The 16,836-nt window shown below is 42.3% G+C and overlaps 1 protein-coding gene across 6 annotated transcripts in view; it reads right to left on the reverse strand.

Moving 5' to 3' along the window:
• ZFP64 (ZFP64 zinc finger protein) overlaps positions 1–16,836 on the reverse strand; it is a 78,727-nt gene that overhangs the window by 45,699 nt on the left and 16,192 nt on the right. For 5 of the 6 annotated variants that reach the window (XM_019943805.3, XM_019943804.3, XM_019943803.3 and 2 more), the window contains 4 exons: positions 15,458–15,619; positions 14,140–14,202; positions 10,503–10,754; positions 3,165–4,591 (listed from right to left, as the gene is read on the reverse strand). In XM_019943805.3, the coding sequence (XP_019799364.1) occupies positions 3,309–4,591; positions 10,503–10,754; positions 14,140–14,202; positions 15,458–15,619 (1,760 nt within the window). In that variant the 3' untranslated portion in view covers positions 3,165–3,308. Of the gene's footprint in view, positions 1–3,164; positions 4,592–10,502; positions 10,755–14,139; positions 14,203–15,457; positions 15,620–16,836 lie in introns of those variants that run through there. The other variant, XM_019943807.3, reaches the window with a different exon arrangement.

A 16,836-nucleotide genomic window follows, 5' to 3' on the forward strand; every position in this document is an offset into this window, starting at 1 on the left:
CACCCAGTACTGTTAATAAATGGAATAATAAGGGCAAGGTAGAGAGAAACGTACATAGTGTGATGCAATTACTATAAAGATAAGGGAAAGCCTTTTCTAGGTTATCTTTTAGGTTGGTATGAACACAGAGACCTTACTTACCTTGGGTGGAATGAGAATAGGCTGGAGATTAGGAGATTATTGGCTTGGTTTTTGTACAATTCTATATATAGGTTATCACAAGGAACAAGTTTTGCTGTCGTAGTTTGTTAAAAAAATCCAAATACGCATGTGTGTGTATATGCATTATACGTATCTATGGAGGGCAGCAGTTCCGCGGAGATATAATGATATAAAGAGAAATATAGTATATAAAAAGAAAATAGTATGCTCAATTCAACCCCAACTCTGTAACTGGAGTAGAAAACATACATACGGGACTCCCCTGGTGGTCCAATGGTAAAGAATTCACCTTCCAATGCAGGGGACGCGGGTTCAATCCCTGGTGGGAGAACTAAGATCCCACACGCCGTGGGGCAACTGAGCCTGCGTGCCACGACTACTGAGCTCGCACGCCTCAATGAGAGAGCCCGTGTGCCACAACTAGAGAGAGAAAACCTGCACGCCACAACTAGAGAGAAGCCTGCATGTCACAACTCGAAGGAAGCCCACGCGCCACAACAAAGAGCCCGCAGCACAATGAAAGATCCCACATGCTGCAACTAAGACCTGATGCAGCCATAAATAAATAAAATAAATTTAAAAAATAGAAAACATACACAAGCATAGAAAAAAAAGATTAGAAGGAAGTCCATTAAAATGGTCACAATTTTTACACCTGGATAGTAAAATTATTAGTGACTTTTAAATTTTTCTTAATATACATACAGATGGTCCCCAACTTACGATGGCTCAACAATTTTTTGACTTTACGATGGTACAAAAGCAATACACATTCAATAGAATCATACTTCGAATTTTGATCTTTTCCTGGGCTAGCACTATGTGGTCTGATTCTTTCTCCCGATGCTGGGCAGTGGCAGTGAGTCGGCCATGGGATCACGAAGGTGAACAACTGATACACTTACAATCATTCTGTACCCCTCCAATCTGTGTTTTTCACTTTCTGTATTCATTAAATTACATGACCTATTCAATATTCTCTTCTAAAATAGGCAGATTTTGCCCAACTGTTGGCTAATGTAAATGTTCTGAGCACATTTAAGGTAGGTGAGGCTAAGCTATGATGCTTGGTAGGTTAGCTGTATTAAATGCATTTTCAACTTAATGATATTTTCAGCTTACAATGGGTTTATCAGGACATAACCCGTTCGTACGTCGAGGAAGATCTATAACGTGTGTCCCATATTTTTTATCTTGAATACACATTACATTTATAATCAGGAAAAAAATCATTTAAAAGTTGAAACTAGGGGCACACTGGGAAAAAAGATGTAGAACACAGGTTCATGACAATAGAAGTTTCCCAGGTAAAATCCAATGGCTGAATAGTTTCCTAAAGCACTGCAAGCAGTAATTCTAAAGTGATAAAATACTAACAGAGTAAGCTGCAAGCTTGTTTGATTTCTTACCAAACCATAGTTATGACGCATTATCATCACTGCTGATACAAAAATCATTTCTGGCGAAGAAGGATCAAAAATGAAAAGAAAGAAGACAAAGCCCAGCTTGAGGATATATATATATATATATATATATATATATATATATATATATATATATATGTATGTGTTTTCTTTTTTTTCTTGGCCACGCTGCGCAGCATGTGGGATCTTAGTTCCCCGACCAGGGATGGAACCCGCGTCCCCTGCATTGGAAGCACCGCGTCTTAACCACTGGATCACTGGGGAAGTCCCTGTATGTGTATCCTAAGGGATGCTGACTTTCTATTTCCAACAGGCAATTCTCAAGGTTTTCAGCATCACCATTTTCCATATTTCCTTAGTTTGTTATTACAAAAAAAAGGGGGGGAGGGAATAATATCTTTATGTAAAAGTGAATTGATATGCATGAGAATTTTAATAAGTTTGTGTGTTAGGGAATAAAATTAAAATGTTGATTACTCTGGTAAAAATGTATCTAAAGTGTTCTCACATTTTAAATATGCTTCTCTCACAAGAGTAACCTCCCCTCCTCACCAATCCTTGCTCATGCTCTGTGACAGCATGTTTCATTTATGCAGTGTTTATTAAGAGCCCACCCTGAGTTGAAGATAATGCTAGAAGCTGGAAATCAGAGATGAAGACCCAAATTCAGGTCTTTGGATCCAAGCACGGGTAATTTGAGATCGCTCTCTGGCGCCATCTACTGATTACACAGCATTTCAATTCAAAACAGACAAATTTGAAATTTCCCTCTCGTCAGTACAGCCCATGCTTTGGACCTAGGTGCTTTTCCAATCCCTCTCATCTGATCCCTGGGACTGCACGTATCTTACTATCTAAAACAATGCCATCCTAGAAAACTGTCCTAAAGGTTAATTATAATTAACCTAACCTAAAGGTTAATTATATCAGCATCTAAACAGAAACGTCAGGTTTGTCACTCTGAAGTTTCAAAATAAAAATGGTAGTTGGGTCACTTTAGGCACCACACATATTTGACTGTGAAGAAGGTAAGGCATTTATATACTATTTATGAGAGAGGACTAAGAAGCTTTGCTTCTTCAAGTTCTCTTTAATTATATAATTCAAACCCCAATAACCCAAATCATACTGTGACTCTGAAGAATCACTAACATTTGTTATGTTTTAATGATGTATCAATTTATTAGGAAACCATTCCTTTTTTCCCCTCATTTACGCTAAACTTTTTTCTTTTTGATCAAAAATCCATGTAACATTATGTAGAAAATGGTCCTTCATGCCGATAGATTTGTATCCATGTATTAAAACACTATTACCCCAAACACTGGGGGTATTTCAGGATGGGGTCTTAAGAGAGGCTTAGAAGCACCATCTACTACACAAATGTAATGAGGTGGAAAAAACCTTTATTAGAGTTTGCAAATCAAGTTGGAAGCAAACAAATGTATTCACTACTCAATTCATTTCATTCCAAGCCCTAATCGGGATCATCTTGGTAGTATTTAAGATTCTACAGCACTGAGAACACCGCGATCCAGAGGTCTCACAACTATCGCAGCATAAAAAAATTTCAGTAAGCAGTATAAAATTACCATTTATTATGGGGGTGGGGTGTTTTCACAACAATCCTTAAAAACATTAAGGGCAAACCTCTCACAGAATTCCATTTCTGACTTCTTTTTTGGTCACTCCTTTTTCCCCCTTTCTTTTGTTTTATAAGCACTAGTCTGGTATGGAATCCGCCGGACAGAGCAAAGCTGGGTGGGCGCCTCCTTGGATGATGGAGTAAGTCTGCTTGGGTAGTTCTTGCTGAGAGGTGGTGGAGAATATGGGCGGAGCCGTGGTGGCCACGGCGATGTTCTGGCCTCCGTCGCTGACCACAGTCACTTCAGCGGTCCCCTCCTGAATCAGAGCGTTCAGGCCTTCGAAGTCAGTGCAAGTAATGCCCGAACTGGTGATGAAAGTCTGGTTGCCAGAGCCTTCCTGGGGGCCGCCCGGGGCCGTGGGGATGAGGGTCTGGTGCAAAGTGCCTCCGTCCGTCTGGTCGTGAGTGGTCAGCAGGACAGCCGGCTGGGGCATCGCCGCCGCCTCGCTCGGACACCCCGAGGAATGAGGAGGGGCGATCAGATTGACCTGGCGTAAGATCTGCAGCCGGCTGTTTCCGGGCAGTTCCTCTGGGTTCTGCGCCACCAAGGCGGGCTGTACGATGTTCACTGCGGCCGCCGCAGCCTGGACGATGGTGTTTGCCTGGGGCACCTGATGGCCAACGATGATTTTGACTCTGCCCTCGCTGAACGGGGGCACTTGGCTGGGCTGGAGGGGCACCTGGAGGTGCCCCACAGTGAGGGGCGCGGCGGGCTGCTTGCTGGGGTCGATCTGAAACTGCAGGACGGTCACATCCGAGCTCTTATTCTCATTGTACTCACTGTGCTGCCGCTTGTGGCTGCGGAGCGAGTCCTCGCGCATGAAGGAGGCATCGCACCGATCACAGTGGAAAGTCTTCTTGGCGTCCAGCTTGGCCACCTGGCGGCTGCTCTGCCGGCCCGTGTCTTTCCTCTCCGAGGCCTCGGTCTTGACAACGTCGCCGTGGAACTTCTTCACGTGCTTGCTCAGGTTGCTGGGCTGCTTGGTGTCGAAGCTGCAGTAGCTGCACTTGAAGGGGCGGTCGGTGCAGTGGATGCGCTCGTGGATGCGCAGGGCGGCCTTGCTGGAACAGGAGTAGCTGCACTCGGAACATTTCTCGGGGTGCTCGGACTGGTGCACCCGGCTGTGCTTGCGGAGTGTGGCCTTGCTGTCCCCCAGGAAGTCGCAATGCGGACACTTGAAGTTGTTCCCGCTGTGCTTGATGCGGATGTGCGACTTGAGGTTCCCCTTCATGGTGCAGCGGACATTGCAGAACTCGCACTTGAAAGGCTTCTCCCCCGAGTGCACGCGCATGTGCCTTTTCAAGTCCGAGCTGATTTTGAACTTGGCGCTACAGAGCCAGCACTGGAAGGGGGCGTCCCCTGTCAACACAAGGTGAGTTTCGATAAGAACAGGCAGGCAACAACCATAGCGGATCCCCCCGAAGCACACACCAGAAAATCGCTTATACCAAGGCAGGCGGGTGGAGACCTTCTAACTGCAGCTCCTAGCAGCCCCTGGGAGAAAAAAAAAGAGGGGTCGGGGGCTTCTCTCCTTTTCCCAAACTTAAACCACCACCACCATTATAACACCCAGAAGAAAAACGGAGATTGAAAATCAAGCTATTTAACTGTCCCCAGTAAAAAAAAATAAGATTTGCGAATACACTTAGTATATCCTTGAAAACAATCAAGCTACCGTTCCTACGGTTATTGTGTTCACTCTGCTAGGGAACCATTCACAGTTGCATAATTTTGCATAATCCGTTGATTTTGGTTGAGTTACATGTTGTAACAGATTCAAGGGCACATTTTCAAATCAGTCAGCTCCATGCTCACTCATCAGAATATTCTTTTTACAATGATTGAAACGCCCAGCTTACACTTCATGCAGATTTTTATTAATAAAGACGTGTTTATTGCGCACAATTTATTTATCCCACATTGCCAGCTGCGTTCTTTACTTGTGAAGTTACAAAATCCAGCTGCTTGATTTTTTTTTTTTAATTCATGTTCGGTGAAAGATGAACAGGAAAAGCGAAATTGCAACATCTGAAAGGACATGATATTCCAAGTTTATTTCCTCAGTGAACGCTAAGTCCCAATCATCTGATAATTCAAGCAAATTGGTGACCCCGCCCATTGCAATATTGTTTAAGCAAGCGAAACAACAGCAGCTAAGGTTCTTCGGTGGCTTCCCGGACGGCAGGCGCCCTGCTGAGCATTCCACAAGAATGGTCTCACTTGATGATCCCGACATTCCCATGAGGTGGGTACTATTATCAATATTATTCCCAACACTACTGTACAAATGAGGAGGCTGAGGCCTGGAGCGACTCTATCACTTGTTTCCAGTCACTCGGTAGTACATGGCAGAGCTTGGATTCCAACCCAGGCTGATTCCAAAGCGGGTATTCTTTTTTTTTTTTCTTTGTAATTAAAAGACTTTACTTTTTTAGAGCAGTTTTAGGTTTGGGGAGATTATACAGAAAGTAAAGAGTTCCCATATGCTCCCTCCTTCTCTCCCCTGCACGTCGTTTCCCTATTATTAACATTTTGCATTAATGCAGTACATTTGTTACAACTGATGAACCAATATTAATAGATTATTATTAACTAAACTCCAGTTGACATGTGGATTTACTCTGTTTTGTATATTTCTATGGGTTTCAACAAATGTATACTATTACATATCTACCATTACAGTAGCATACAGGATAGTGTCACTTCTCTAAAGATGCCCTGTGCTACACCTATTCACCCCTAACCCCGCTCCCGGAACCCCTGAAATCTCTGATATTTTTAATTGTCTCTATAGTGCTACCCTTTCCAGAATGTCATATATTGGTTAACATCTTAGAGTATGTAGCCAAAGCTGGTATTCTTGGATGCTAGGTGATTATCTGTACATATGACCAATGTTTGCTTTCTTACCGTAAGCTCAAAAGAGTGGGATTGTGTTCTGACTTTTTGGTATAAGACCTATAACATCACAATGAGCTGTTTAATAAATGCAATTAATGATGGAGCAAATTAAACAAGCTTCGAGAAAAGGAAGAAGCCCCAAACTAAACAATGCTTTGCATGACTAAATGCCACTGAGATCATTCACGTGAAACCCTAGAACAAGGAATGGTAAGCTATACACAGTGAGCCAAATCTAGCCCACAGCCTGTTTTTGTAAATAAAGTTTTATTGTAACACAGCCATGTCCATTTGTTGAGTGTTGTTTCTGGTTGCTTTCATGCTACAACTGGCAGAGGTGAGTAAACTGTGATAGACACTGTATGGCCCGCTAAGCCTAAAGTATATTTACTATCTGGCTCTTTATAGAAAAAGTTGGCTGACTTCTGTCTTAGAATGTTGCTCTCAACATTTTTTATGCCACGGACCCCTTTCTGGTGGTTTAGTGAAACCCATGCACGCTTTCTCGGGGTAATGTTTAAATGCACAAAGTAAACTAAAATAAAAATCAAAAGGAATACAAAACAAACTAATTATATTGAAAATTATTAAATAATTAAATTGTGATTTGGCAACGTGTGTCCATTAAGTAACAAGCTCTAGCGGTGGGTCTAGCGACGACACCAATTTCTAAATAGAGAAGAGTGTAAACGATGTTTTGATCTATCAAAAACACATTATAAAAAGATCTGTGATTTCTACTGGCGACAAGTTCACATGCACTGTAATCAGACTGGATGCCTATTTTCATAACTGAAGGACACATCACATTTCAGAAAGATGAGTGAAAATGGAGATGTAATTTTTTTCCTCCTCCAAGTTCAGGGCCCTCCTAAATTCTACTCATGGATCCCTGGGTGGAGGTGTCTGTGGACTCAGAGGAAGAATCACTGCTCTAGAATGTTCTGCTAGGTCTTCAGTTACATCACTGCCCAAATTAGTGACGATCTGTTTGCCTTTTTTTTTTTTTTAAAAGCAATTTAGCAGAGGTCAAACCCAGAAAAACCAGATAACCAGATCTCACAGCTGAGTCGCAGAGCTTAACAACACTTTTTGACGTGAAGGCAAAGGGTTTAAATCTTTTCATCATCATTATCTTCTTCTTTTTCCTTTTCACCATAGATTTATTTCTTAAATGAGGCAGACTGGTCAGTACCAGTGCCATTGGACCATAAGCTCCCCAAAGCTAATGACTACGTTCATTCCTGCCCACTACCTGACCCTCGCAGTGTCTGGTACCTGGTGAGGACTTAATGAATGTTGCTCTGTGAACAAGCAACTGATATATTTAAGCTGACAGATCTCTTGAGTTTAGGTTGCCACCGAGACAATATAGTCGATCAAAGCGATGGAAGGGTAAAGACAAAAATCCTATTAATTTTACAATTTGTAAAATTTTACAAGTGCCGCAGATTCATAAAAGGGAAATGAACATTCCATGGAGATACTGCATAAATGGCATACATTTAAATTTTTAGAAAATATACTTTTTCTAGACCAACTTAAAGATGCTATTATAAATGAAATGGTTAAGTTTACCCTCCTAAGTTAAGACGATTCTGAACAACTTCCCTAAATGAATCCTTCAGTGCCTCTAACCGAGGTTGAGGAGATTTCTGAAGAAAATCAGATGGGCGCCAGTTATGCCAATGTCTTAACTTGCTGTAGCAGATTAATGTCCCCAGACCTCCCCACCTCCTATCGCTCCCCGTAGCCATGGCCTCTGCCATGTATGTGATTATGCATGCTCGCCCGACAGGGACAGGATGACTTGCCACGACCCCTAACAAAATAGGCTCTATCACGTCATTGGATTTGCCTGATGGTATGTTAACTAGACTTGATACAAGTAATGGCTTGAATGGGTTTGTGAATCGGGGTTTGCTCGCTTGTACCTCTGTCATCCATCGCCAGGAGAAGGTCAATCCTGTCCTACCCGCTGATCCCAGGAGGAGGACGACAGACGTGGAGCACAGCTGGATTGTGGCAGCCAAGGCCAGTGGACAGCCAGCCCACAGCCAGCAGATTCTGAGATTTGTAAGTGAGCCCAGCAAAGACCAGCAGAGTTGCCCAGATGACACCCAGCTGATCCCCAAACATGAACAGAGAAGGCATGTTGTTGTATCCACTGAGGTTCTGTGGGGTTTTTTGTTACACTGCATTATTGTGACAACAGATAACTGATATACCTGTTGGCATCGAGAAACAGAGCGCTGCCGTAACAGAAGACTAAAATCCGTAGCTTCGGGTTTGGGGGGCAGGTAAAGGCTGGAAAAGTGGCAGTGCACACATTTCACGGCAAGCATTTGGGAAAACTGTCACCTGTCGTAACTTAGAAGATAGAAAATGTACCCACTGAATTCTGAACTTGAGCAAAGAGATTCATTAGTTCTAAGCAGAACAGTGAAAGCGTCTTACAAGCTGCATATGATAAGGTCCCACAAGAAAGAGACAAATTCCAAAAAGAACTGGCCATTTTCAAAATGGAATTTAGCGAGAATACAGAAAATCAAAGATGTGCTGGGTTAGATGAAGTTTCCCATCTTCAACCAGCAAAAGATTTTCAAAGTACGACAAAAGCCTGGGAACAAAGATCAAATCCAGGGAACTGATCGCAGAGGGAAGAACGAATGAGAAATGAAGGGTGTAAGCGCAAGGTTCTTTGTCAAAATCTCCAAAAGAATAAAGTTGGTGCCAAGTAAGTCCTCTCAGCTGGACACGGATTCCTAAAAGTCGCACCGGCTTCAACCTACAGAACATTATTTGCCGAAAGTGCTTATAATTGAGTTTAGAGGAAAGGCAAGTCTCCAGAAGAATTATGGGTGTGGCTTTTGGCACACAGATACACAGGAAACTCACAACGTTTTTAAGATAGCTCTATCAGCAAAGCTGTCAGTCTAGACTAAAATAAAACCTAAAAAGATCCCAACTTTCGGTAGGCAGGAGGCAGGCTGAGAAAGGTTCTCAAAGGCACATTTTCCACTCCTTTTCAGAAGTGGTTAAGGGAGGTGATGAAAGGCTGCTCCAGGGAGCAGAGTCAAAAAGCACACGGTCGAGTCAACGCCTAATCAAGAAACATTCCCTGTTCCCAGAGTGTGGGGACCTGGAAACACCTGCCCAGAGGGATTTCAGCAATCTGTGCACCAGTGACTGCCAAGCGCCTCCTGTTCTTCCCCTTTGGAACAGGAGGAATATCATAAGTATCCTGGCTGCGTTTCACCGCTGCATGCTGGGAGCGTGGGGACAGACAGCTTTGTCTTTTTATTGCAGAAGGCTCTAGGTCAAGAGAAGCCATATCTATACCTGATGGAGACTGCAAGTTCCTGATCCTATGATTGGCTAGACTTGTGTGGGTTTTGGGAGGCCATGAATGCGTCTGCATGTCAGAGAGATGTGAATGATGGTGGGGTGAACTGGTGAATGATGGTTGGTGCAAAAATGGCCTTTGCCATGTAACCCTGGGATGACTTTCCACTGTGGGTGAGCTCAGCCCCACCCGTTGACACCAGGCCCAACCATTTAACTTACTTTAGCCAATGGGATGCAAGCAGAGGCTTGAAATGAGCTTACACATTGGGGCATACTTGTTTTGCCTTCCATGCAGAGGTCTGCCCTTGACACGAGAAGGACAAGCCTGGAGTAGCCCACTGGTCCCAGAGGGAGGCTATGAGACATGTGGGCAGAGCCAGACTGCCCCAGCCAAGGCAAGGAGACAGCCAGCAGATCCCCAGCCAGGGTCAGTGGACACCCAGCCTTTCCCACACATGTGATTAAGCCCAGCCAAGATCAATGGAATGTCTAGCCAACTCCCTGCTGACCTGAAGTACGTGAGCAACAAATGCTTTTATAATATGCTGCTGAGATTTTGTGGTGGTTACACAGTACCACTGTATCGAAAGCGAAGAGACACACTTGCTAAAAGGAAAACATACATCATTTGTTAAGTTACCTACTCAGCTGAGTTTTTTCATCAAGCTGTCCCATGCTGAACTTCAAAAGACGACTGAAATGCCTAACCATACGTTATGCAGACACTGATTAAAAATGCATTGCTTATATCTATACTTCATTTAGCGCACCTCCTCAAGTAAATACTAGTTAATAGGGTCTAAAGCTACATAAAGATGTGTATAAAGTTATAACCTTGATGTTTTTCCCTATTTTACAGAGAAAGCGACTTCTGAGCAGATGAAAAGCAAAACTGCAAACCACGGGATGAACTAACGTGCCCAGGTCCTTTACTTAGGTTGTGACTCAGTGCTTGAAGGTGCCGGTGATTTAGGCAACAGGCAGTTGGGAGCGCAGCGTAAGGACCACATGAAGGACGTACCTGTGTGGGACCGGAGGTGTACGGTGAGCTGGCTGGAGTTGCGGCTGGCGTAGGGGCAGATCTGGCATTTGAAGGGCCGCTCGTCGGAATGTATCCGCAGGTGCTTGTTGAGGCTGCTGCTGTCCGCAGCAGCGTAGTCACACGTCTTGCACTTATAGGGCTTCACGCCCGTGTGGCACCGCATGTGGGTCTTCAGCTTATCCTTCCGGCTGAAGCACTTGCTGCAGACTTCACACTTGTGGGGTTTGTCTCCTTCAAACGTGCACACACGGCATCAGGAAACAAGATGAAAAGGGAAAAAGGCTTATTTCCCACTGCCTTATGAAAAGCTTAAGACACAGTCATCCAAGGATATTTAGAACCCCCCCCGCCCCAAAACTACATGGATGATGGGCAAAGAGCTAACGTCTTGGGAGAGGAGGAATTGCTTCTTCTATGTGGTTTATTAGTAGTTTCTAATTTTTCCTACATTGAAGATGAATTCTTTCTTTATCAATTTAAAATAGAAGGCAACTCAAAAATTTTAAAGTACAGCTAAGTAAAATAAGAAACATTGTCTCATACCCATTAGCTCTTTTTTCTTTTTCATAACAGACACACCCTAAAACTCAGAATCTCTAAGTTTTAGTACAGCTCACGTCTGACCAGCCAAAGAATACATTTCTCGGCCTCACTCGCAGCCAGGGGTGATTCTGCGATGAAGTCCTCATTAATCAAATGGCAGAGAAGGTAAATGTGTCCCTTTCGTAAAAGGAAATGGCTTGCCTTTTACTTTTTCTCTTTCCACCTGTCTTGCCAGCTGTTACCAAGACATGAGGGTGAACAAGCAGGTGAGGACAGCATACCTGCAGATGGCGGATACGTAACCTAACGTACTGTAATACAGAGAGAGAACTTAAGTCCCTGGATGATGGGGACAGAGCTGCCTACCTGCCTAGACCACCTGCATACCTCTGGACAGCTACGTGAGACAGACATAAACCCCCACCTTGTGTGAGCTGGTGCTGGGCTGTTTTGCTACAGCAGCTTAAACTGTACTCACTAATGCACATTGTCAACTTGCCACCCGTGAACAACTGCTAATTTTTTGATATCGATTTTTCCAATTATCTTGTATGTGTGTGTGCACATTTTGGGGTAGAAAAACCTTCTTGGCCAACATCAATTTAAACCCTTATTTTTTGGAAGGTACTGTGCCTCTGAATGATTTTACTTAATTCTCTCAACAACTGGGATTAGAACCCAGGACAGTCTTGCTTTCTTAGCCAAATGCAACACTGCCTCTCCACTGACTACTTTCTTGCACTTAAAATAATTTCAATCATTTTCACATCATTAAATTTCTACAACATGATTTTTAAGGCTGAAGTATTATATGTACAATACTGTAAATGTACTATAAATTATTGAACCAATTTCCTACTTGGCCATCGAAAAGAATGAAGTAGACACATGCATACAGACACGGAAAGACATCCAGCGTTAAAGGAGAAACAGAAAGTTGCAGAGAGTGTATATATTATTAACTTAATAAGAGATGGAAAAAGTAAATTGTGCGTTTTTAAGCCTGGTATACACATGCCAAAATTTAAGAATGAGACACACTGGACTATTAAGACTGGTGACTTTTGGGCATGTGTCAGATAAGAAGGATGTGGGCTGTGAGTCAGGATTTTCACTTTTTTTTTTTTTTTTTTTAACTCCTGCTCCAATCATATTAACAGTAATGTGAGGATTTTCACTCTTTACTTTACATATCAAACATGTATTTTGGCCAAATCCTAAATAGCTAAGTGCTAAAATCAATTGTCAGCCAAAGTTGGTCACTATCCTCATAGAACAAACATCTGGGATTTAAGAATACATCTAGAAGTATATTAAAGATTGTAATTTTTTTTTTTTTTTTTTTTGCGGTACGCGGGCCTCTCACTGTTGTGGCCTCTCCCGTTGCGGAGCACAGGCTCAGCGGCCATGGCTCACGGGCCCAGCCGCTCCGCGGCGTGTGGGATCTTCCGGATCTTCCCGGACTGGGGCACGAACCCTTGTCCCCCGCATCGGCAGGTGGACTCCCGACCACCGCGCCACCAGGGAAGCCCAAGATTGTAATTTTATTATTAAAAATGTTCACAGTCAAATTAAAAAATCCAGGAACAATAATTTCTCATTACTGACAGCTGCTAAACAGCTTCTGTGGGCACCATCCTGTGTATGTGCAACACCGAGCAGATGCCGGATGTCGGTGGAGCTGGATGGTTTACGGCCAGCTCTGCTGGTAAAGAGCCCCACTCTTGCTGTTCCTGGCCATGAGCTCTTCTCCAAAAGTAACTAAGGTAAGTACACCTTGTCAACTCTCTGACTTGAAGATGTTGACGGAGATGCTGCAGTTATGCAGAAATCATCCTACAAACCCAAGTGTGGCTAACTGTGAGTAGAGGATGCTTCCTGAAGATTTGCAGCGATGGACTCCATGGTGCTGTCCTCACTTACATTTTTATAATGCTTCCCCAGTTATCATGCATAATGACAGCACTTTACTCTTACAATGATGAATATGCTACGTGTGACTGATGGAACTTCAACACAGGGCACCCACCAGGAGAGATTCATTGCTTGTTACATTGAGAATGCTTACCAATACCTAAAACTTAATAACTTCAGACTGTGATAACTAGAAGAAATCCAAATGACAGGACGCCGTGAGGCTGATTAGATATGATGGTGATCCCAGTGCAACAAGGCAATCATTGGCCGTGGCCAAGGAGTATCAGAGATAACTGCTAGATGTTTTATCTTCTTTATTTTATCTTCCAGATATTTTATCTGAGGCTAAGTAGCAGAATTTGGGCAATTAGGGATGCCCACGCCAAATTTCAGTGTCCCTCCCTTGTACACGTTGACACTCACTGAATTCATATATGACTGTATCATCTGAATTATGAGCATCTAATACTTCAGGAAAAATAGTCTAAAAGCAATTCCTTCTCCATGCAGAAGGTCTGGGAGACATAAAAATAATACATTAGAGAAAATTAAAATCACCAGAAATAATCACACTTTTCTTTTTCCATGCAATCCTTTTTTTCTCTTTAAAAAAGAGAAAAAAGTATTTATTAAATTAAAAAAAAAGTATTTATTAAATTCTTTAAAAACAGTATTTTTTAATAAAATACTTTAAAAAAAGTATTTATTAAATTCCCCTTTCAAAATTGCAAAACACACTCAGGTATCCAATGATGCAGTGTAAAGATACATAAATGAAAAGTCACTATTCTCCCCCTCCTTCTTCTGTTTACCAGTCATTACACACACCACAAACACACACACACTTACTGACAGGATCATCTCCTCCAAATGAGAAGAATATGTGCATTTAAATTAATTCTGGCAGATCAATTTCCAAAATGTCTGTACCAGTTCACATTTCCACTTCTAAGTTTTCTCATATCTGTTCCAGCACTGGATTTTATTGCTCTAAACATTTTCTGCCAAAATCACGTGTAGAAAGAGCATCTCGTTTTTATTTCATTTGTGTTTGTATTCCCATGATGACCAGTGAGGTTCTGCATCATATCATGTGTCTGACTTGTCCGGATCCCCAGCTCCCAGCACAGAGAAGGGATGTGTGTGAACCACTTACCCGTGTGGATTTTTAAATGACGCTCCATGTCCTTCATGCCATAGGCAGTCTTGAACTGGCAACCTTAAGAAAAGGCAAGGAAAAATCAATGACAGAGGGAAACACAGTCACTTTAGAATGGAGAAGCCTGGCAGAAACTTCCTTAACCAAGTGATGAAAGTTAATCCCACAGTAATGGGACCAACAGGCATCAGTGTGCTCCTGATACCAGGTACCAAGTACATAATATCTCGTCTGTACTTCCTGCTCAAATTGCTTCACCTACATCTGATCATGAGGAAACATCAGACAAACCCAAAGTGACGAACGTTTTATTCAATATGAAATAACTGGCCTGTGCTTTGCAAAACTGTCAAAGGTCATGAAAGACAAAAGCTTAGGATTAAAGGAAACTAAAGACACATGAAAACTGAATGCAATGTGTATTATGAACTGGATCCTGGACCAGTTTTCCTTTTGATACAGAGGACATTAGTGAGACAACTGGTAAAATCTTAATAAGGTCAGCAGTTTGATAATTGTATGTATAAATGTTAATTTCCTGATATTGATGATTGTACTGTGGTTATATAAAAGAATATTCTTGTTTCTAGGAAATGTACATTGAGGTACTTAGGGGTAAAGGGACATCATGTCTGCAACTTTGGGGGACATATATGTATATATAGAAAGAACAACAAAGCAAACATAGTACGTTAATATTTGGGAAATCCAGACGAAAGGTACACAGAAATTTTTTGTGCTATTTTTGCAACTATTCCTTAAGTCTGAAATTTTTCTTGCCTTCCCTAAAGGTTTTTTTTTTTTTTTTTTTTTTTGCGGTATGTGGGCCTCTCATTGCTGTGGCCTCTCCCATTGCGGAGCACAGGCCCAGCCACTCCGCGGCATGTGGGATCCTCCCGGACCGGGGCACGAACCCGTGTCCCCTGCATCGGCAGGCGAACTCTCAACCACTGCGCCACCAGGGAAGCCCCCTAAAGGTTTCTTTTTTCTTTTTTTTAAAGTAAGGAAGGAATAATTTTTCTGGATGTCTTCCTAAGTTACAGCACAGAAAGAAAAATTCACAGTAATCTTAAATCTTCACTAGTCCCATTCAAAGAAAGGCCCATGGCTATAAAAGTCTTAGAGCCCAGTGCATGGTGACCAGAGACAGTGAGAGACAGGTCGTATGTGATGATGCAAATGCTGTGGGTTGATTTTTTTAAGCCAAGCAGTTTGGAGCACATCTACGTCCAGTTGTCAGGAATTCACGAGTTCGAGTCCTGGACCTGTTAAATGTCACATTCTCTACAAAAGTAGGACAATATGCTGCCTTTACCTGGATAGCAACAGTTAAGCCTCTTCTGAGCAGTTGGGGCTGTGGGCTTTTTGGCTCGTGACTTGGCAGGGAGAGAGATGACAGTGGCTGTCTGGTTTTCGTTGCTTTCTGTGGGCAGATATGTTTGATAGCCATGTTCAAAAACAAATTCTGGAGCTGAAACTAAAAGATATGATGATTATTAATTTTCATAATATGAATACCCAATAGATATTCCCTTTGCCCACCTTCCTTTGTAGAGAATGAACATGTTAATATTGCTTTCCCAGTCTCCCTTGCTGCATAGGAGTGATCATGTGACCCCGTTCTAGCCCATGAGACACTAGAGAACATCTGCTGCAGGGCTTTTGGAAAAGATTTTCTCCCTGACTTGAAGAAAAGGTGGGGGCAGAAAGAGAGGTAGTTGAGGAAAGCTCATTCTTGCTGCCCTGGTTGCCCCACTTTGTCTTTGGACATACTGGAGTGAGGACGTGATGTCTGGATCTGTGGCAGCCATTCTGTAACCATAAAGGGAGAGCAAGAAAACCAGATGTTGAGCCAGAGCCCGGAAAACCATTCAAATCTAGACTTACTAAATAAAAAAGAAATGTCCCTACCATTTACCAGGTAGGTTTTCTCTTAACTTCAGCCAAAAGCATTACTTTCATAAGCTTTATCACAAAATCCTAACAAACAACTGGAAAGGAACTGATTGAAGGAATTCTGGGCAAAACTACAAATACTCTCTAAACATAAATACTTTTTAACACAAGTACTCCTAAAACAAACAAACAAACCTTGTATTCTTACTGAAATTTTGAGGAAAAAAGAATAAAAAGGAGACCAAACATCTTTATCATCTTTGTCTTTAACCTTGTCATTATAACAGGTATAACAGGCAGTCTCAAATTTCTTTTTTTCAATTATAGTTCTTTTGACTACTTTGTTAATTAAATTTATGGTTTGGGAATATGTATTTTCTTTCTTCCTTTATTACATGTAATCGTCACATGGAGATGTGGCTTCCAATAGGAGTAAATACAACCATGGGGCCTGTTCATTAGATGAACTTGTCAGGCTGAGCGGCCCTAATGATGGCTTTGAGAGCCAACGTCATCTTCTGTTTCCAAACCTCAGTCACTGAGGCACCACCTTTGACACTTCTGCCATTGTACTTACAGAGTACACTTCTTTAAATCAACATGGGCCTGACATTACTCCCTATTTTGGCTTTGCCTGAAGCAGTAATACTCCCTCCACAGGTTTGAGGTGTTAATTACAGTTTCTCTTAAAACAAACATCATCTTTCTTTGAATCTAAGATGTTATAGACTGTAAGATGCAGCATTATTTTACACACAATAAATTTTTAAAAGTTGCCTATTCAACACATTATAATGC

The sequence above is a fragment of the Tursiops truncatus genome, chromosome 15 (genome assembly GCF_011762595.2).
Source record: "Tursiops truncatus isolate mTurTru1 chromosome 15, mTurTru1.mat.Y, whole genome shotgun sequence".
NCBI lineage: Eukaryota > Metazoa > Chordata > Mammalia > Artiodactyla > Delphinidae > Tursiops > Tursiops truncatus.